At 40.7% G+C, this 22,822-nt stretch overlaps 2 protein-coding genes across 2 annotated transcripts; one reads left to right on the forward strand and one right to left on the reverse strand.

The window, feature by feature from the left end:
• Positions 1–6,492: 6,492 nt before the first annotated feature.
• Positions 6,493–17,036, reverse strand: LOC146630689 (serine hydrolase-like protein). The gene is made up of 12 exons (XM_085354916.1): positions 16,875–17,036; positions 15,444–15,587; positions 14,964–15,077; positions 13,133–13,174; positions 13,020–13,039; positions 12,863–12,937; positions 10,336–10,442; positions 10,183–10,262; positions 10,051–10,085; positions 9,893–9,969; positions 9,715–9,802; positions 6,493–8,184 (listed from the first exon to the last, which is right to left on the reverse strand). The coding sequence occupies exons 1-12, from the start codon at positions 16,930–16,932 to the stop codon at positions 8,041–8,043; spliced, it is 984 nt and encodes a 327-aa protein (XP_085211042.1). The 5' UTR covers positions 16,933–17,036; the 3' UTR covers positions 6,493–8,040.
• Positions 17,037–20,189: 3,153 nt separating this feature from the next.
• mb (myoglobin) lies at positions 20,190–22,254 on the forward strand. Its single transcript, XM_085354918.1, has 4 exons — positions 20,190–20,242; positions 20,801–20,886; positions 21,514–21,733; positions 21,837–22,254. The coding sequence occupies exons 2-4, from the start codon at positions 20,804–20,806 to the stop codon at positions 21,975–21,977; spliced, it is 444 nt and encodes a 147-aa protein (XP_085211044.1). The 5' UTR covers positions 20,190–20,242; positions 20,801–20,803; the 3' UTR covers positions 21,978–22,254.
• Positions 22,255–22,822: the final 568 nt, after the last annotated feature.

Genomic DNA, 22,822 nt, shown 5'->3' on the forward strand with positions numbered 1-22,822 from the left:
TCACCACATCAGACTAAAGATGCTCCGCAGATGATGCTCTTCAGATATCTCCTTAAGAGCTGTTATCGTGTGACCCACCGTCTCTCCTTTTCTATTCAGCCCAGTGTTAGTATCCAAACATGTAGCCCAACAGCAATGAGTGTGCTTTAAAGTTGGTTTCGCCACAAAAAGGAAGGGGAGGTTAAAAAAAAAAAAAGCATTTATGGGAAGCACAGACGACAGTTCCGGTTGACAGATTAATTTTTCTTTTGTTTTTTTTTTAAACTTCACTACAAAGACGTTCTTTGTCTGTTTGGACTTTTGTTTCTTTTCTAGCAGGGACAAGGCTAAAGGACCATCAGCACAACAAACAATAGGCCAAATTACTGGCTGTTCCACATATTTCAACCCCACTAACTACAGCATGCAGCTGTGGGTGTGCAAATCTCTGCAGACCCATCAGCAGTCCCAGCACCAAACTGGGACCTTCTGTGTGATCTGAGAGATCCACTCGAGAGGTTTTTATCTTGCAGCCTTTGTCTTTTCTCTATCATTAACTGGCACAGAGAATTCTAGCTTTACTGCCTATAAGCTCAATGAAGATGCATCACATCTGTGGAGTCTCACATCCCTCTGGTTGTTATACACAATATTTATGTGTTTTTCTTTGACTTATTGTGTTTTTGTTCTTAGATGTTGTTGGAAATGTGGTGGGGAGAGGTTTTCCCTCATGATAACAAGGAGAATATGAGAGACTGCATGTGTGTACAAGTCTTGTTCTGAAGGCTGTCGTCTCACAGGGAGTATTTACACTATTCAGCAGTTTGTTTCCTTCAGACTTCAACACATTTGAATAGATCCCAGATCAAAGACTCTAAAGTAGAAGCCTCGAGGTCACCCAAAGAGTCAGGTTGTCAAGTTAAAAGAAAATAGGTCTTCTGTATTTGACCTCTTAAGCCTTGAACAAATCAGGGGCAATGTATGATAACAATGTGTGCATATGCTGCTAAACTTTTTTTGACTGCAAAGGTCGACAGGGACTAAGTTTTCTGGGGGTTAAATTATGGTTCGTATATAAAATGTTAGATGTGCTCATATTTGATTACATTCACTACAACTTTAAACAAGTGTGGCATGTTCTGATGAATCCTGGTTGGTGGAGCTACAAGGACTGGTTACTTACTTCAGGTAGAGCCACTGTTCATCAGTTTGGTGTTGGTTACTTAAGTAAAATGAGCTTTTTTTTTTTTTTAAAAGGTTCAAGTTATCAAATAGAGCTGTTTGCTCAAAAATGGCAGCTTGTGACTGTGAACCAAATGCTCACAGACCGACCCTGAAAGACCAGCAGCAGACTGGACTGCATCACTGTGAGTAAAATTTAAAAAAAAAAAAAAAACACAAAAAAAAAAAACCAGGCGAGAAGCAGGAAGCAGGACTGTTTCAGAGATCGGTGAGAATGACCAGATGCGAGTGAGCTCACAGGCAATTTGAAATCGGATCAGCAGGCATGGGTACGGATGATGACTGATAACAGAGGAAACCATTCATGTGCTTGACGACAAAGACAGGCAGGATTAAATTTGCAGAGGAAGACAGGATAACAAGCCCATAAAGCAAATGTCAAAGTCTGGGGCTTTTTGGGATCAATAAAGAAGCAGACATTTCAGTGGGATAATAATCCAAAGCAATGCCTGCGGAAGGAAAGGAAAAAAAAAGCTTGCATTGGTCTTACCTGCGCCAAATCCAAGAGAACACCTGTGGGATACCACGAAGAAAATGAACTGAGAACTTGGCTGACTGAAACATGGAGGAAACGCTCCCTCAGTAGTTTGTTACTATCATGTAGTTTCTTGTTTTATGTGGCTTCTTTTTTACTACAATACTTCTTACATAACTTTGCAGTACGCAGTAAAATGGCTCAATAAGCATTGTCACAGGATTTCAAGGTAAGACTATAAATAAACCTCAGGCTACAGTTCCACGCACTGACACAGATTCCTGTCCTAGCGGGAAACACCCCCCCCAAAAAACCCACCAGCTCGCTCTCTCTTTTTTTTTTTACTTCAAATTTTAACATAAAACTGAAAACCAGCTCAGACAGCATGACATCGAAACTATATATTTTTTTTTCGGTAGACAGTTGTTTGGGGCTGGGGACTGCACAGCACTGTATCCTTTTGACGATAAAAATAAAAGTAATATTTGTATCTCCACCTCTTAGAAGTTGTAAGCCAATCAACCTGCACATGGCCTAAAGTCAGTTGATTGTTATGAAAATAAAGGCACACGAATATAAGTTTAGAATCATTGTAATGTGAGAAATAACATACCTGTGACTATTGAATTTAATATTACAAATGCATGTAATCTGACTCCAAACCACAACTTTATATGGTGATAGAAAAGTAGTTCCAAGAATACAAAGCCCATGAAGAAAACCAACAGTGATGCCACTTCAACAGCAGAAACACACAAGTATGACAGCCAAACAAAGGAAAAGGGGAAACGAAGGTTATAAATTAAGTAATCAAAGGAAGTAGAAACTCCAGGGTAACAAGACACATCTGAAAGGAATCAAGAAAATAACAAGGGAAGTGCAACCAGTGGCAAAGCACAAGAGACAAATAACTAACAAAATAAACGAGGAAGTAACTAGACTGGGACTCATTTAACACAGAAAAAGACTTGACAAGATACAAGAGGATACTCGAAAGATTGGATTAAAATAATACAAAAGAGATGGAAATATAAACAATTCTAAATCCCAGTGGTAAAAGTCTTTGCTTTTTATGTAGTAATTCCTGGCCTCCATGGTGACTTTTAATGTAAAAGTCATTAAAATACCAAATCTGCAGTCCAGAAGTGCTTGAACTTCCTCATAAAGTGCAGTAAAACTGTTCATATAATGACACTACAAATGAAATCACACCAAATTTGCCTCTATAATATTTGAAAAAAGAGGAAATAAAACCAAATCAGCCTAAAGAGATGCCTGTAAATAGATAGAATCACGAGACTTGCATTTGAAACCGTTTTAAACAGTCTCGGTCAGGAACACCACAGACAGTAGGAGGATTCATATTTGCAAGCATGCACCAAATGCATGAACAAATCATGCATTTGGTGCATGGGTTGCAAAAATGGGTTGCAAAGCAGCTTGCAGGTGTGCACAAAGTGTAAGCAAGCTCAAATGGCACAAATCATGCGTCCCCCTATTTGGGTTTTGCCAACTGAATGTGTAGGTGTAGGTGATGTGGGCTGGTATTGAGATCACGTGATCTACAGGCATCGCAGCTTAGCTTGACTTCAGGCCATTTCCTAATAGATGCTTTGCTTAAATTTGCAACAGAGCAAAACACAAATCACAGCTTAAAATAAGTTCTCCTCTACTTAACACGAGTCTTTGGTGGTGAGCAGAGGCCAGTGTGTGAGAATTCATCTGCAGTGCTGCAGGAGTGAATTTTCACACATCTTCAAAAGGCAGATTTCAAAGAACACTGAGATCAATTTTAGTTCCCCAAAGTCCTTCAGCAGCAACAAACAAATAAACCAGCAGAGATCTAAGCTTGTGTTAAAATTTAAATTTTGTTTGGATAAAACTATTCTTCAGCTCCATAAACTCGCACAGCCTCCGTGAGTCTTTCTACATACACAATGGAATGACTCTAATCCCAAACCTAACTCATGTGCTCATTAAAATTACAGGTATAAACAGATTTCAACAAATATTTGTCTTATTATTTGATGACTTTGTGTTTATTATTAGATAAATTAAAGATAATCAGGATAGTGGTTTCTATGTACTAATACAATAAAATACTGTGCAAAAGTCTTGAGCCACCCCTCATTTCATTTCTATTTTACTTGCAAGCAGCCAGAGTTTCTCGTAATCTTCAAAGTGATCTTGAGTAACAGTTCCCCAGGGCTCCTAAAGCTCCAGCTTCTTTTTCACATATTTTCAGTCGATACAAGTGGAGAACAAAAGAAGTAGCAGATGAATCTCAAATATCCAAAAGTTGATTCTGTTTATCTGGACGTAGCATTTTCAGTGGGAAGTTTTGTCACTCATCCAAGTGACTTCTTCAGTCTCAGCTGACTGACCAAAGCAAAGGACGACCCTAGACTCCAGATTTTACCTCTGATCTCTCCCTCTTTCATATACAGTCTATGATCCCTCCCCCTGGGGCCCTACAGTGAGCTCTGAGCATGGACACCACACAACCTCAGTATGCAGCTCAGACACAAAGTTCTTACACAAAGTTAAGGCTGAAATTGTGAAAGATCAACAACAGAAGTTAATTTTAATATAACACAGATATACAAGTGAGTTTACTTTTATTATTTTTTCAGAATCAGATTACTGTCAAGTTTATTTATGAGAGGGGCGGTGGCTGCACACAGATTTGTCTTGATTTAGGAAGGAGGTCTACAGAGTGGTGCCCTGTCGATTATGAGTCCACTAAAACATCTTGGAGCTGATGCTTTGAGTAGATCACGCTTTGTTCAAACATTCATTTATTTCCACACTGAGGTATTTGTGGTACTTTTATTTAAGAAAGGATTCTGGATACTTCCTTAAGCACAGAAACTTAAAACGCCCGATAAAAGCCTCAAAGATTAGTTTGCTAACAAGCAGAGTCAAAGAAACTGCTGAATTAATTCAAAGAACTCATTCAAAAAGTAGCAGATCAGTATTTCAAACCTTCACTGCAACGCGATGGACTTTTGCTCCTCTTTATATAAAATGACAGGTTTTTGTTTGAAGGTCAGAGTCAGGTTGAGGAGGAAGCAGCCTGAGCCCTACTTCAACTGAACTCTCAGGCTGGACTCCAGTCGCTTTTCTGTAGTAAAAACTTCTGAAAAATCCTTCCTTTAACTTTGAATTTGACAAACAGAAGAGAGACAGACATTCCTCTCATGTGGCTCCTTAGTGCAGCAGGATGGATAACCGCAGAGCACCAAACAGACATGTATATGCCTCCGTTCATGCTTTCATTTCCTCTCGCCTAGATTGTTGCAGTGGTCTTTTAAAAAGTATTAATCAGAAAGCATTCAACTGACTTCAGATGGTGCAAAATGCAGCAGCCAGACTTCTTACAAGAAACTGGACATATTACACCACTCCTAATGACTCTGCACTGGCTGCCCATTACTTTTAGAATTGATTTTAAAGCCCTTCTTGGCCTGGCACTACATTACACATTCAAACTGCTGTTCCTGAACCAGTGTGCAGCCTCAGATCCTCAGGCAGACCCTGTTAACTCACGCTGAGAGACAAAAGGCAGTCGAGCGTTTGCTGTTAAGGGCTCCTTGATTTTGGAATGACCCACCTGAGGAAAACTGGCTCACGTCATCAGTGTCATCTTTTAAATCACTGCTGGAAACTCATTTGTATTGTAAGGCTTTTCATAACTTTTATTCTAGAGTTTATGTGTTTATGTTTATTTTTTTACCATGCTTATTCATAAAGCCTGAAACATTAATTGCCAAAAAATTCTTATTTTTTAATACTGGAGTGTATTTTGAACATAAACACAAAGAAGTTTAATATAAGTTTGCATATGAGTTTTATTTTGTATAATTTTTGCTACATATGACATTTTTGTACAATTCGTTGCTTAAAAACAGTTGTGCACTTTATGTTAGTAGTCCCAGAATCACATTTATCAAATATGATACACTTAAAGGAGTAATGTCTAGATTTCTAAGATATGATTTGCATTAAAATTGGAATAACATTATCTCGTTCTTATTTTGACATTCCTCTTGAATCTTTATTTTAATTGATTTGTAATTTATTCCTCTTAGTTTCTTTTATCTTATTCTGCTTTTATTCTGGGAGGGACTTTATAATGATCCTTTTGAGAAGTGCTTTATAAATAAACTTTACTGTTAATATTATTGTTGTTTTTAAATTTAGAGGCTAAAACAAGACGCCTGGATAATTTGCAACAGCCACAGTGGCCGCCCACGGTTCAACCTATATGGCATCAATCTAATAAAAAAAACAAAAATGTATGCACCATTAAATTTTAATTATTATAAATACTATATTTTAAGCATTGGTGTCCCTGAAATACTGCAGTAGAATTTAAAAAAAAAAAAAAAAGTACCCACAATCAGGACATAAAGCACCTTGAGGCGACTGCTGTTGCAATTTGGCGCTATATAAATAAAATTGAATTGTATTGAACATTATAGAAAGTTATGAGATATCTATGATAAGACTGTTTTTCCCCTTTTCTTGAGCTTGTTTTAAAATTGATGTTGCCAAGCTCACAAGTGCTTCAACAGCTGTCAGAAAGTCGAAAAACTTTAATTGAACTTTCAAGATTTTATAATTTCATGAAGAACAAAGACACTGTAAGACAGTTGCAATTAATGCCATCAGTTTAATATAAGAAGAAAAAAAAGAAAAAAAAAAGTGCATCAGGCACAGAAATTGTTTTTATGGAAATTGTTTCTTCAAAATAAAAGCTTTTCAGTACTTGAGATTTACTAAAAAGACACCCTGTACGGATAATCATAGTTGTTATTCAAGTCACGAGTCGTCCTCTGCTCTCTCTGTGTTGGTACACACTTTCCTCTCCACTGCTTACTTAACCTATGAGATTAAACATGTGGTCGCACATCTGAGAAACTGTGCACTTGCTAAAATATTAATGACACACAGCACACTGGTGAGACTTCTGAGCTGCCACAGTGAATCCCAATCATTCCTCAAAGGCAGCCGGCACGGGGCGATTCAGCTGATGGTGTCACTGGCTCTGCAGGTTGAACTGAAACATGACGTGTAGCACAGCCACATCATTTGCCCATGGTTTTGTTAAAGGCTACTACTGTATTTTAGGATATCACAGCATTAAAAAACAAAAAACAAACAAAAAAAAACAAAACACCATTCACAACATTCCACAATGTGAGCAGATATTACTTTTCACAGAAACACTGTGATCATCTTAAAAAAAACTGAAACACTTAAGAGGATGAAACGAGCAGTTGTTTAAAGAGTCCAGCACAGTTTGTATATCTTAGCTCTTATGGCCTACGCTAGAGGTTAAAGAACTACCACAAAGCCATACCTGTGCAGCCTCCTCTCTCCTCCAGATGCATTTTAGGAATGAGACATCCTTAAAAACGGCACACTTGAGACAGGATTTCCAGGGAGGACAGAGGAGACGAGAAGTAACACATTAGAGAAACACATACGTGCCCATGCTACAGTATTGCTTGGCCTGTTGGTGCTGTGGACAACTGATATACTTAATCACAGGGAGAACAGTAAAACAATAAGCGATGTTGTTCATATGCTAAAAATGGATTTTAGCCTGTTGCTAGGTGGTTGCTCAACATGCATAATTCAGATTTTGTGGATATAAATAAGAAGTTATGAAATTAAAGCTAATTTTATAAGGTGTTATAGGAATGTAAAGGCTAAAAAGCAGTCATTTGAGCCTCTTGCTAGGTGGTTGCTAGGCAATACCAGGACCTAATAATACCTGACATAGATGAGAACCTTCAGAGGCCTTCAAGATGTACCTTTGTGCCAAGTTTGGTGGCTCAAGTGATTGTGTGGGAGGAATTCACAGATAATGACAAACCCCTTCATCCAGTTTCACCTGTGTGACTTTAATATGGCCACAGACTATTGCTGTGCTTGGGACAATTATCAAGCTATGGAATAGTTTAATAATAGTTTAAGTTTGAGAGCTCCAATGTGGTATAATGTGTTTGAAACTGCCTCTGGTTGGAGTATGTGGTGCATGCTCCAGGCAGCGCAATAGAAGAACTCAAACCTCTGATGCCCTCATGTTAGTGAGTGCAGAGCCTGAGGCAGAAAGCCTGAGTTAACAGACAGAGATGGCAGTGATGGCAAAATTTTGTTTTCTCATTTAAACAGCATCACTACCTTTTAAAAGGCTTTAAATAATTAATGAGTCCACTAAGACGACCAGCCGAGTGAGTTTTAAGCACCAAAATTAAACCTGTGTAAATAGTACAGTACAAATACAGGATTAGCAGTAGAGTCAGTGTGACGTGACTCGAGGAGTAACTGGTCTGTTATAACTTAGAGGTCTGGCCATTAGTTGGTGTAGCAGAGCGTGAGAGGACTTTGGTCTGCAGGAAGTCAGACACAACTGGAGCGACGATGTCAGGCTTATTCAGGTGGATGTGATGATCACCTGGAACAGTCACCACGGATTGCTGAAAACACAGATGAGACCAGTCACGATGGTGAATAAAGCAGGCTTTCAACATGGAATAAAGGACTTTCCGGCCACTTGAGCCGCAGACTGCGAAGCACAGAAAGATCTGCCCAGCAGGGAGCGAGTTCTCTGATCGCAAAAACTGACCCTAGTTCTCTTTTTATTTCTGAAATCACTAAACATTTTCATGGTGAGTTTAAGGTCTCAATCACACAAGTAAAGAATTCAACATGGAAACCAATGACATAATGGCTACATCCATCTTTTTATGCAGTTTAGGTCATGAACTTAGACTAAATCTGAAAAGTCTTTCAAGGTTAGTTTAGTTCAGTGTGGTTTGTAGACATTTATTTATGCACAGCTCTCCTTAGATCACATTACAGTCGGGCTGACGTCTGGACTTTGACTGGCCGATTGCAACAACTTGATTCTTTTCTTCTTCAGTCATTCTGTTTTCTGCTGTGCTTGGGATGATTGTCCCGTTTCATGGTATTATTTTAGCCAAGCTTTAACTGTTTGACAGATTGCCTCGTATCCGACTCCAGAATTCTCTAGTATACAGAGAAGTTTGCGGTTGACTCAATGACTGCGAGGTGCTTGGGACCTGTGACTGCAAAACAAGCCCAAATCATTACTCTTCCTCCTCCGTGCTTCACTGTTGGTATGAAACATTTGTGCTGGTGTGCTGTGTTTAGCGTTGTGGTCAAACATCTCCATGTTAGTTCCGGAAGTCATGTGATTTGTTCAGCACCTCTGCAAACCTAAAATGTGCTGCCATATTCTTTTTACCGAGAAGAGGTATCCATACTTGTTCAGTCTTTTTCTCTTATTGTGCCATCACGAAGTTTAACATTGAACATGCTAACTAAGTCCGAGATGCATTGAAGCATTGTGTTAACACACTTGTTCCAGCTTCTGATTCTATAGGGTTAATCACAGTTACTGATTATCAATTAATCAAGTGCACTACATTAGCAGCACTTGACTGCTACTTACCCTCATGGCTGCTATGAAAAGCCATTTTAAATGACTGTGTGTTAAACTTGTAAACATGAAGTCCTCCATGTTTACAGCAGCATCGCAAGTCATTTGGAATATTTTTGGGCGCTTAATGAATGCAAGTCCTACGTTCGCTCTCACATCTCTACTTTAATCTCTACAAACACCTGAGGGAAAGAGCTGAATGCTCCACTGTGCTCACCACATGCCACGCTTATCTTTTGTTTCTCAGTGAAAATCTGACTGGGAAAGAAACCCACTCAGTGGAGACAATTGGTGGAAACGCATCCTCTGCTCTCCCTCATCAGCAGCACTTGACCAAGTTCCTGTATGTAGGTCAGTGTTGAGATTCACAGCTATATAAATTTCTGCTGCTCCTGAGACACTGAGCTCATACTGCACTGCTACTCTAGCATCCGTGCAGCTGTCTGTCTGCTAGGAACAATTATGCGCAGGCTTAACGGCTAAAAATAAACACGGGGATGCAAACATACCTGCTTTCCACAAACAGACTGTTAGGTGCACTCACATTTTTGTCCCTGTAGGCCTGAAGAAGTGCTGATGTAAATTTTTTTTGCTCGTCTTCAGCAAATATTTTGTCCAAGCCACTTTCTGCTCTGTAAAGACAAAAAAAATTTGCAAATCTATTTTGTCTCTTATTTTTTTCCACAAGCAATAAGAGAACGAGAGGCAGGAGACCATCTTACAGAACAACTAGGACAGAGGCCGTGATCCTCGAATGCAGCTCCAGACTCTGCTCCAAACTGATGCGTGCTATGTTTTTCTGAAATTGAGAAACATTGTGCACATTTATACCATCTGCTGCAAATGACAGCTTGGGTAGAAATGATCAGGGGAAACCTACCAGATTAACACGAAAGTCTCTGGAGAACACAACTCCTGCAAGGGAAAGAGAAGTTACACTTTAAACATAAGGGGAAAAAGAAATAGAGATGAGTCTTGAGAGAAGGTAAACGAGAGGAAGATAAACACGCACCTCCCTCAACCTGAACCAGACCTCGCTCCAGAAGGATTTTCGCAGAGCGTTCAGAAAGAGTTTGGTTTACAGACATCAACCTGAAGGTTGCAAAAACAAAGTTAGCGCATGAGTGAACTCCTTTAAAACTGCCGATAAGGGAAGGCGCTTTACCTTTCTACTGCCTTCTCGTAAGTGTACACTCTCTTCTTCTCCTCCATCGTTTTTTCAAACAGAAGCATCTCTTCGAACCCCTGCCTGATCACTTTGGGCATTTCCTTCTGCGAGGGAGCAGAGATAAATAAGGACAGCAACTGAAAACGACTCACAAGGGTGAATTGTACAGGAATAATATAGAGACATGCAACATGCAATAATATAATGTAAAGCCTTAGCCCAGGCCTAAAGGTCAAAATCGCGCCAGACTCAATTACACTGGTGGCCGCAAGTGTTTCTTAAATGCAACGCCTTTCAAAATGTCAAACCGCCTACAGCATTTTTCATTTTCTCACAATCCAGACTTCATCAGACACTGTCACAAAGTCATGAAGCCCTGAAGTGTAAATCAAACTATAATTAGCTAGAGGTCACCAGAGAGGTGTTTCTCTCTGAGGGGGGCTTCTCGTCACTGCAAATTATATGCTCTCAAAAACCGAGCACCTCCTCTACTTTTCACCTACACCTCAACGTGTTCAGGAGAAAAACTTAATTTAGATGAAGTTGCTAGACAACAGCAGCCTTTTTGCATACTATAAAAGAAGCTGTCACATTAAAGTTCATCAAAAATAAATAAATAAATAAATAGTTGTCCACTTTTGAAAGCGGCACCCAGGTCATCTTTCTGTTTGCTGGAAAAGAAACATTGGAGTAAATCAAACAGCTCTTATTTCACACATAACAGCCCTTTTTAAGCTGTAACTAAGAAGTTTGTTCTTGTTCTACACAGAAGACTGGAAAATTTAAATAATAGCAGGCTGGATGAGATAATACAAACACAGTGAGAGGCCTAACAATGCTTAAAAATCACACTTCACTCAGGAAGAAGTAATCGGAGACACGTCAGCGTTATAATTTCCCCCTTCATGGGTTCACATGATGCACAAGAGGGTGTAAATGAACCGCTGATGGGAATTGTATTTATGGTGACAAACAGTGCTGCGGAAAAGTCTTGCAATACCCTTTATTTCTTTACATTTTGTTTCCAAGGAGCCAGATTTTCTTATAATGCTTTAAAGTGGTCTTGAAAAGCAGTTCTCCTGACTCCAAATTACACAAAAACTGGAAAAATCAGTATGTAGCGATGAATTAGAGAATTCAGTATTTTTGGTTCCAGTTTGTGTCAGTATAAGCAGAGGAGGAACAACACTGACTATCTAGGCCAGGGGTGGGCAATCCCGGTCCACGAGGGCCGGTGTCTCTGCAGGTTTTAGATCTCACCTTGGGTCAACACACCTGAATCACATGATTAGTTCGTTACCAGGCCTCTGGAGAACTTCAAGACATGTTGAGGAGCTAATTTAGCCATTTAAATCAGCTGCGTTGGTTCGAGGACACATCTAAAACCTGCAGGGAAATCGGCCCTCGTGGCCTGAGATTGCCCACCCCTGCTCTAGGCTGTCTAGAGCCATCTGCAAAACACAGTGGAGGCTCTGCCCTGGTTTGAAGCTGCATTTCATCTGGTGGTGTTGGAGATCTTATCAAATTGATGGAATTATAAAAACATATGGTCAGATTTTGATCCACCCCATCTGACTGGTAACAGTTTCATTTTTCAGTATGACAATGCTTCCAAACACACCGTCAATGCAGTAAAGTGAAATGACGGGCGACTCAAGACTTTTGCACGACACTGTATTGCTACTTTAACGATAACATTATTGAAGTCACGCAGGCTTCCCAATCACATTTGAACCAAAGCTTCCACAGGTTGTGCAGAAAAGGTTTGACCATTTTTCTGATATGTAGTTTTACTTAACTAGAATAATCTACAGAGCCAGGTCTGCCTTGATGCCCCAAGAGCAACCCACATTTCATGAGGACTGGAAATCAATTATTATGGAGCATTTCTAGAAGAAGCTGGAAAGAAAATCATGGTGGACAGAACAGACTTTTTCCCCCCCACAGCAGACATCTCGTTTTGGGGAGAAATAATCATTGATAACCAGTGTACCAGTGATGGCTGCACTACTGCATTTTTTGGATGCTGGTTAGCCATCATGGCTCCCTGGGACACCTGCTAGAACCGTAACACCGCTACACCTGCTCTCCCCCCACTGAGCTACTAGTGGCCTGCACTGGCAAAAGCACACCAGAGGACAGGCCAATATTTCAAGCCATATTATTTGTGGAAAACAGTAAATCATACGCAGCTACTGTTCAGTTGCATACTAAAACAATGCCACAGTGGCCCCAGGCTCGACTCACAAATTCACTTAGGGTGAGGTAAGACATGAAAAGTGAGCATTCAACTACTTCAGTCTGGCATGTATATCCAACACCTTTACCCTAACCCTTTTCTAACTTATTCTAATTCTTTCAATGTGCCACTACATAGGTTGGGATGGTGGTGGGGGGTGTACAGGGTTAACCGTATACTGGGTGAGTCAGAGAATGTGTGGGTATCATCTGTTTCTGTATTGTTGAATAATGTTTCCTATGAAAACAGATGTGGAGTAACAAAGGAAAAAAAAGAAACAAGTACCTGGTCTGTAGGTAAAAATCCGTAGGAGTCCAGCAGCACAACGGCATCCACCATCTCCGGATACAGAGCGCTGAACTGCAGAAGACGCCACATGGACAATGATGCCACCCAATAAAGCACAGCACTCTCAAATGTGTCTTAATCGTAAGTCACCTACCATTCCTGCAACGTTACCACCTGAAATACAAAGAGGTGGACAGAGAAATAAAATAAACGTGCACTTTTAAACATACGTTTTAAAGCTTGAATTCTTTATACAGCTGCACTCACCCATGCTGTGGCCTATAATGGAGAATTTGCTCCACTGCAGAGCTGTGGGAGTAATTTCACACATCATCAACCAGGTTCAGTATCTCATCACAGAACACAGACCATTTTTAGCTCAAAGAAATCCTCACTGCTGTGATTCAGCTGTCAGGAAGATGCATGGCAGCTCTGGCAATATGCTCGAAATTAATAACATTCATTAAAGGGCCTTTTTTTCTAGATCCATAAACTGCATATTAAATTATGTCAAATGTATATTCATATTAAAATCATCTCATTTTCAACTGCAGTGTATGCTCTACCTCAGAGGTCAGAGTTTGCCCACTTTTAAAAAAAAACAACAAAACTGTCAAAGCTCACAAAGCATCCTGTGAAAAAGCCACAGATGCTTTTATATTCATATATTTTACATTCCCTCTGATCCACAGTGAAGGCTGAGTATTATGACACTGTTACGGATGATGCGGCAACTCATCACTGCCTATGAGCACAGCGTGAGTGGGTGAAACTTCAACAGTGGGGCTGCTTCAGTCCTCTGTGACGGGCCGTAGCTGTGATCGTGACTGCAGGATGGCTGAGCTTTGGCGTAACACCCGCATCAGGTAGTTGGTGGTACTCCAAGTATAGATAAATATGTTACAGGCGCATTTATCTACACACCAAGCCACCCAAACTGTGCTCAGTTTGGGTGAAGCCACATTAGGTGATCACCGCATGTACGTTTGATTAAACTAGGAGGAGTAGCCAAGACTTGTAGAGAAATGATAGGTCAGTTAACACAAGACAGCTCTTTCATACACTGTGCCTTTTTTATGGAAATGGATCAAACTGGCTTGCATCATGTCAAACATGTTGATGGAAAACAGCATCTTCTGTTCCACATGGGTGGCCTTTAAGCCTTTTGTTTTATACTGTAATAAAAATATTGTAAATTTACCACAAACATCCCACTGTGTGTTTTGATTATGTGTCTCATATAACCAAAAAACACAGTGAATCATCCTTCAGCCACAGCAGCCCCCGGCTCTAGAACGGTCCGAGTCCAGGATGTGATTTCAGCACACATCATCTACTGGCCTTCATTTACATTTTCAGCTTTTTATCCTTTGCTCTTCAAACCTCACTGTTTTCCTCCTTCTAATTCGAAAGCTTTGCCAAGATTTTTACAGATTTTTAGAGTTTCATTGTTAAACTTTTTTTCCAAAACACAATTTTTTGTTCGGGGCTACAAGCCTGCTTCAAGTGCAAACTAAAACAATAATTATTTACATTTAAATTAACAATAACTATAACTAAAGTTTGCAGTAGTTCCCAGTTATACTGCAGCCATGCTGCCTCCCGAACACCTGCGGTGTATTTATTACATACCTGTCATCACAGGCTCAGGCTTAATGCTAGCTCATGTTAACAGGACCAGTGAAGGATAGTTACCGTGCAGTCATGAATACATAAATAGCATCATAGCCTGAGCATTAGACACATCCGCATCTTCAGCCAGCAGCTGTGCTGGCTGCAGGAGCTGTATACTGCTGCAGCTTGCCTTTGAGAGCAGTAGCGAGCAATAAATATGTCATGTTAGCTGTCACAACATTTCTCACAGAGTTTCTCTCAACCTAATGGACCAAAGCGACTCCCATGGATATGAGGGAAAGCAACTAAGTGTAGAGTTAAAGACCTCTTAGGATTATAAAATGTGGGGTGCAGAAGTTTATGGAAGGATAACATGTAAGTTTCAGCCAAAACTCGATGATCACAAACTGCAATCCTGGAACAAACACTGATATCTCTGATGGGATTTAAAGGCTTAACTGCAAGTGTCCTCGAACTCACACACCATCAACGACTCTGCGTACATCCATCACGTAGGAAGGAAAGGCGTGCAGAACTCCAGGAGGACGGTGCGACGAGCGACCGTGACCTGCCAGGTCCATTGCCACATATCGACACTCTGAGTGGAGACACAGGGAGAAGACAAACTAAAAATTGCTTTCAGGTTAATAAGGACACAAAGCTAGGAAAACGCTCCTAATCCGTCAGCTACAATTGTAAAATCTGGGTAAAGTGCTGTGGTAATTATGTCATCCTCAGATCCAGTCTTTTTGGATGGGATGCAGCTGTTCCAGCAGCTGAGCGGCAGCACCTGTTTGCACAAGCTGTACACTCAAATTAACCGAACGCCACACACCTGAGTGAGCTGAGCAGCAGAATCCGCTGATTTTAAGAATTATTGTCCATGGGGTTCAATTTTTGGCACTGAGGTTTCTACAGTGGGAGCCACTGGAGATGGTCAATGTGCATTGTACAAAACACTCACCTTTTGGCAGAAGGGGAACAAGCGTGTTGAATGTACCGCAGTTGTCAGCCCAGCCATGCAGGCACAGCACAGGATGTCCGTGGTCAGGACCCCAGACTTTACCTCGGATCTCCCCCCACGGGACTGCCACAGAGAGCTCTGAAACTGGACACAGCGCACTCTGGTTTAACAAGACTTGCGACATCTGTCTGGTTTAGTTTCTGATCATGTGACCAACTGTATGTATTAGTTGATGTAAAGGAACAATCATTTAAAAAAAACAAAAAACTTTCCCTGGTGGTCATGTGGGTGAAATATGTCTCCTCACGCCCTAACTCCCCTTTGTTTGGAGGCGGGGCTTGGCTTTGTGGGCACAGCTTTTGTTTGACTAATTGCAGATACCTGTGTCTCACTTGCTCAATTAACCGAACAGGAATAAAAGCCGTGCTCAGCTCATTGGTACCCTGTCTTGAAGGAAGGTGAGAGCTTCTTTACTGATTCAGAAATAGTTTGTTTTCTTTCTTTGGTTAATACTTTTAACACATTTTTCAATTATGTGACTCTTTAATGTGTCTCTCTCTGTGTTTTCAGGAAACTTAAATGCCAACCTTACCACAGGTAGGAGTGACTTGACTAAATTCTGGATCCATAAAACTTTGGGAAAGTTCTCAATGATCACCAAGTAAAGTAAGCCAAAACCTGCGCATTTGCCTTTTTATCTCTGCAAGTTTATTACTTTTCTTTAAACTTAATATGGGGTCGGAGCCCTGTTCAGCTGCGTGTCTACACTAGGTCACATTTTTAGAAAACTGTGCAAAGCTGGCAATATGTCTTCAACATGCCACTGAAAGTGGCAGGGATGTCAAACTTCAGTTAATGGGCCACAAATGATTTAATCTGCTCTAAAATCTCAATACAGCAAGTTAAATATTCACAATCTAGTTATAAAATGGGTAACAGCTTGAGACTTTTTTTTTCTTTTGCCTCTTAATAGTATCCTTTAAAACACCTTGTCCAAGTCCCAACTTTAACTTCGCATACAGTAACTATGTAGTAATGCTGGCCTCGCCTCACTAGGAGGAGCTGAACATCTTACTGAAACTAAAGCTATTTGACTTTTTGGCAGTTTTCAGACTAGCAAAGCTAGCCAGTGAGCCGGACTGGACCCTTCAGTGGGCTGGTGCTGGACCCCAGGCCTCATGTTTGACACACGCTATTCCTACAGTTAACAATACTTTAAAATCACAAGTTCAATCGGGCAATAACCTTTGCCCCACAAACCTGTTGGCTGTCCAGATATTTTTGTTAAGTCTGTGAATGACATTTTCGCTCATATCGGCGCTGTAAGACTGCGAATGTGCTTTAATTGTAGACGAAGTCGCTACTTTGCAAACACTATTTCTTTCCCCCACTTCGGACTGCTTTAAAACGAGCACGAGCCTTGCCGGTTACCTGCTTGTTTCATTGTGCTGGATGTCACGTGTCTGACGCCTTTCAAAGCCTGCATCATCTTTGCGCCTGAAAACACTGCAAATAAAACCTGACTGACAACTTTTTTTTTTTCCTTAAACGTTTAAACTGCTTCAACCTACTTCGGGCTCTTTGACACTCACTGCTGTCTTCCGGGTGTTGGACCGCACGCGAAATTCTATTGGCTAGACACTTATTGAAGCCATAGTGTAAACCAATCACAGTTTAGAAGAGGAGGGACTTGTCGTTTGCCTCCCCAATGTTATGTGAAAAAGTCCAGCAGAGGGCCCCTGGTGGAATTCAGTGAGATTTAATCACAACTGGATTTTAGATGTCGAATGCACTCCCTAATTTCTCTCTCTCTCTGTGTGTGTGTGTGTGTGTGTGTGTGCGCATTTTCCAAGAGGAAATGCCAAAGGAAAAGTGGGATGGGACAGGTCAGCCCAGTCAATGCACCAACTTTCAGCAGTGTAGGAGAGGTTAAAGATGTGTTATAGGACACTAAATTTAAAAATAGATGTGATCTGAAACTGATTTCCACTGGGAATGGAGGGGTGGAAGGTCTGTCTTCACCCTGTGGTGCTGTTGCTAAAGTCCACCTGTCTATTCAAATTTCCCCGAGGTCACTAATGGGCAGCAAGTGCTTGGTAGGGCATTTGTCTGGTCTTGCTCCTCACTCTAAATGCAAGCTGTATCTATACTGTTTTGGTGCCACACTAGTCTTGCACACTTAAGTGTGCATTCATGCTGCAGCGGATAGTAGGCGAGTGTTCCATGCTGGAAAAATGCAGTACTTGACTTCAGCTTCATGCTCTTTTCCTAATGCTGCTTTCAACTAGACTTCAGAACTGTGCAGTATGAATGAAGGCCTTCTAATATGTCTAGTTCAACACTGATACTCAATTATAGCAATTGCAAACACGCAAACTTCTCCCAGGAAACTGGTCAGGTTAATATTATATAGTTGACACTGAATTAGTTTGTAATTTTAACAAATGAAGGCGGCAGCAGATCGCAGCCTACCCCCCCCAAGTCATTAACTGTATTTGACCTCGGATCAGATGTGTCACCTGATTCCAAATTATGTTCAAATGCATCCAAGCTGGACTGTGCAGCATCTGTGTACACCCTTTCCATTTGCTTGAGAGGCAAGATGATTCCATTGTGAACATCAACACGGTGCACTTTAGCAGTTATGTGGGGGGGATGCAATTTGCCTGCAAACCTAAAACATTTACAAAGTTTGACTACTGTCCTATAGTAACTAAATGACTGCTATTGGCAGTAAAGGTCAAAATATTGACTAGGGTTTTAGTTAAGATGAGCTATAATGGGAGTGTTGTATATGACTTTGTTACCGATGTGTGCATGTCGGCATCATTGCAGTGCCTTAGCCTGGACATTTCGCTTTGCATTTTTCTTACTGGTTGCATTTGAATAATTCTGCCGTGCAGCTACCTGTGCAATGGCGTAGTAATAAATTGAAGCACGTGGGCAGCGCAGGGGCTCAGGTTTCAGGTTGGAGGGAATACCAAACAATCAGTCCTCAGTAACGGAATCTGATACATTTCAAATCGGCTGAGACTGGAATCAAAAGAAACAGAGGTTTCATTGTTCAGTGTGTACCCTTTTGAAAACTGAATAATTAGGACTCGGGCAGAAGTAAACGTGCTGAGAAAATGTGATTCGCCAACACAAACTGACCCAAAACTCGAACCAGCTATACAATCCAAATGTATCTCATGGAAATGTAAAGTAGTTTTATTGGTCACCAGAGGGGCTTTCCTGATAATTAGTCATGAGTGTGTTTGTACATTAATTTATCTTACGCACATGGTAAATGATTTTTATACAAAACATTACAGCAGGTTTGTACTGAACAATTAAGCTGCTGGTTGACTTCCTGGGTTGGTGTGTATTCTTGAGTTGGTGAGTGTGTCTGTCTGCACATATATTCTCCTGATGGAATTTCAATCACACATTTTGTACATGTGGTTGCGGGTGTTGTCTGGATTTTTATAGCATCTAATTCCCTGATTACATTCACAGTGCATCAGATCTTGCATACAGTCATGACCACAACTAATCTTGGCTGTTGGATATAAAGATTCCTGTATTTCCACCAACATGGCTGATAATCTGATCTTAACTGTGTTGAAATGTTGCTATTTAAGAGTGAAATTATAAATTGATTAGCAATAAAAATATGACATGGTGCGCAGCTGTTTTTGCACATAAAATTATGCAAGGTACTGGGAAAACTGTCAGGCTTCTGAGACTACTTCCTCCCATTAGAGGGTTTTCTAGATTAATCATAATCTAAGTGTCTGTCCTCCCCACCACTGAAACTCAGGTGGTAGAAATCATAGTAATGCGTGTAGAAGTGTCCTTAAGTGTAGCATGGAAGAAAAGGGCACAGACTATTGTAAGCTGACTGGAGCGTGTTGTGTTTTTACTGCAGGGTATTTCTAGTAAACTAAAATCACTGGCTAGACTCAAGAAAATCAAGACTGAAACAATTCTGACATTTTAATACTCTTGGGAGGAATTTGATCAAATTTATTACAATTGAAACCCACTATCTGACTCTAAAGTCAAAATTAGGAAATTAATCTAGAAAAGTTTGATCAAAGCAGGAAAAGATCCTGAAGTATAGCGTGTGTTCTGCCTTCACATTATATCCATTGTGAAGCTTAGAATCAATGACATTTTGATGCAATTAGTTTGAATTGCTCTAGTTGAGCAGAATTACTGTATCTCTGCAGGTTTTACTGCAGAACTATTTGAGTAGCTAATGACAAACTGATAAGTGAAAGTACTGGATGAAGTTTTAGTGCAGGGATTGCTGTGAAATTCACCTGCTGTCTAATGTGAGTAGGCTGCTCTAAAATCACAAATGGAAAATTGCTTTAAGATGCTAGATTTGCAGCTTGGAAAGGTAACACTAAAACTAAATTCTCAACTAGAGCCCTATTTTTGTATGTAGTTATTTTTGTTGTTTTTGTTGTTGTTTTTTTGTTTTTTTTGTTTTTTTTTTTTTTTTTTTTTCCTCCCTCAAATGACCTACTTTACTCACTCTACCTGGGCTACTTGATGGCTCGGCCACAAAACACACCAAAGATGCCCCAAGTGGCTAAGTCACCTGGAATTAAGTTTCCAGGTAGACGTTGGAGGCATTGGGAACATTTGGGAGACGTGCAGTAAGAGGCAGCCTCACAGAGAGCTGGGGGGGGGGAAAACAAACTTGGTGACAGCACAGAGGGAGGGAGTATAAAAGGTCAGCTCTGGGGGGTTTAGTCAGGACAAGAGGAATTTGGTGTAACTACACAGGATATATTACAAGCTTGCAGGTAAGGCAATGGATTCTGCAATAATAGAATTAATTAAACAATATATATCATGACTTGGGAGTTAAACATTTCAGGGGTAAAATTAATCTTAAACTTTTTTCTTTCAGGATGCTTGGGAATCTGAGTTTTTCAGTTAAAGGGGGAAATGTAAAATGTCAACACTGCTAAATTAAAAGCTATCTTAATAAACTAGCGTAAGCAGAACAAAGGAAATGCATGACTGATTAGTGCACTGTGGGATAATCTGTAAGAACTTCACTCTGTTTACATATCTTGCAGCGTTCTCATGACCTCAAATGCATTAAAACTAAAAGTGAATCTGATTTCACTTCAAATAAACTATTTAAAGCTATACTGAGGTTGCCAGTCAGACTCCCTGAGTTCATCTGAGGTAATATATCCATCTTTCACAAGTTGCCCTTGACTGATATTGTTGTTGGTTCTCAGCCATTAACTCAAACAGAAGTGCAGTACAGGATAACTGCATCTGTAACTGACAAGCTTCATATAATCAGGCAACTTTTTTTTTTCTTTCACTCTCTCCCCTCATCTTCTCAGATCATGGGGGACTTTGACGCAGTTCTGAAGTACTGGGGACCAGTGGAAGCAGACTACACTGGCTATGGGAGCCTGGTTTTGAACCGGTCAGTGACTCTGGAAAGAAAAATAAGATTGTACTCGTTGTAGGTCTCATTACTCAGACCTGTGGCCAGGAGTTTAAAAATTCATCTCCTCCAGTGCAGTTTAAGAATAGAATTCATGTGTTATTTATGCCACCACCTGTCTAATTGCACACTTGGCAACCACTGCCACATCACTAACTTTTATGATGCCTAAATCTGTGTTTGTTTAAAACACGGAGATATTAAATCTTTGTCTTAAGGTCATGGTTGATGTTTGACTCGGTTATATTCAGTTGCTTCAGATTTCCTCCCCCCTTCTAATTTGTGTTAATGGACAAGAGGGAAAAACGCCATTAACTGATCTAATTTAATTTCCAAACTTCCGCCAGTGCCAACACAAACATGAGCATATTGAGGATCATAATGGCGGCACAGGAGCTATTCTACTGAAGGAGATGGGATGGGCCTTATCAAAGCGGTCCCATGTGTTTGTATCCAGTCTTATCACAGCCAGGAATAAACATTTTGTGCATAAGAGTGATGTAATCAAAGTAGGATAAATTATGGCGTCTACACTGCCACCCTAAATGGCTAAAATGCAAACCATGATCTGTGTGGTATGACCCTGCTGCTCTATTTCCTCTTCAGTTTATTCACGGAGCACCCGGAGACCCAGAAGCTGTTCCCCAAATTTGTTGGCATCCCTCAGGGTGAGCTGGCCAGTAGCTCTGCTGTTGCTGACCATGGAGCCACCGTGCTAAAGAAACTGGGCGAACTGCTGAAGGCCAAAGGCAACCATGCTGCCATTCTCAAACCTCTGGCCAACAGCCATGCAACAAAGCACAAGATCCCCATTAACAACTTCAAGGTGAGCTTAGTGTGCAAGAGGACAAAGTTTACTGTAGCTCCATCACCTCATGCTTGCTGTTAAACTGAGCTTGACTGAAGTAAATGAATTTTTCTCCTTCCAGCTGATCTCTGAGGTCATCGTTAAAGTCTTTGCAGAGAAGGCTGGACTCGATGCCGCTGGACAACAGGGCCTGAGGAACGTGATGAGCAAGGTCATCGCTGACCTTGAGGTCAGCTACAAAGAGCTGGGCTTCACAGGCTGAGACTGACTTACTACTCTTCCATACAGAGCTGAAGACATGAAAAATATCCACATGCAAATGATTTATAGGGAAATTGAAAGCCTCAGTAATCTGTATGTTACACTTTCTGGAATCAGTTTGATTCAGAGTTGCTTGGTTTACTGTATTCAACTGCTTTACACTTCTAGTGTCACTCAGAAATTAACAGCTTTGTGTTTCAGCTAAATAAAATTCTTGATCTGCATTCTTGAACTTGGAAACGCATAATGCTGAAATCACTCGTAACAATAAAACTCTCTGCACTACTTTGTCCATTGAAGTTCTGTTTGGTTTTTTTTTTCTCATTCTACACATTTGAATATGCATTGTCCTGACACGTTATAGTTAAACTTGATAGTGGCTGCTGACTGATCTGAAAGTCAACTGAGGACATTTGTCAGACTGTCTTGATAAGCAAGTAAAGAGTGAAACCCTTGGTGTTGGCATGCGTGCCCGTGGTCTCAAAGACACTCAAAAAAACCCTCAAATTGCTCAGTATTGTTGGACTCTCACGCAGGGTATTATCTTTCAGACTCACTTTCCACTCTTGGTCACATTCATCCTGTGAACAGGATGAGACAAAGACTTTAGCAATCCCTCTCACAGGGAGCTATTAGGACCTATCACCTGATCTGTGGACGTTACAAGAAGCAGAGTCCGTCACATGAGCAGCTTTGGGACCTCCATTACTTCAACTTCCTGTGAGGCTGTTTTCAAGAGATAATACTCTTCCTTTCTCCCCGTCCCTGTGTTCAATGTTATCCTTGCTGCTCAGGGGAGGGGGGAGTAACCCTGAGCTCTTCTCACTCTTTACAAATTTGGAGCCC

Source organism: Diplotaxodon limnothrissa, linkage group LG6, assembly GCF_057381915.1.
Source record: "Diplotaxodon limnothrissa isolate DT_005_m linkage group LG6, D_limnothrissa_male_GT1.1, whole genome shotgun sequence".
NCBI lineage: Eukaryota > Metazoa > Chordata > Actinopteri > Cichliformes > Cichlidae > Diplotaxodon > Diplotaxodon limnothrissa.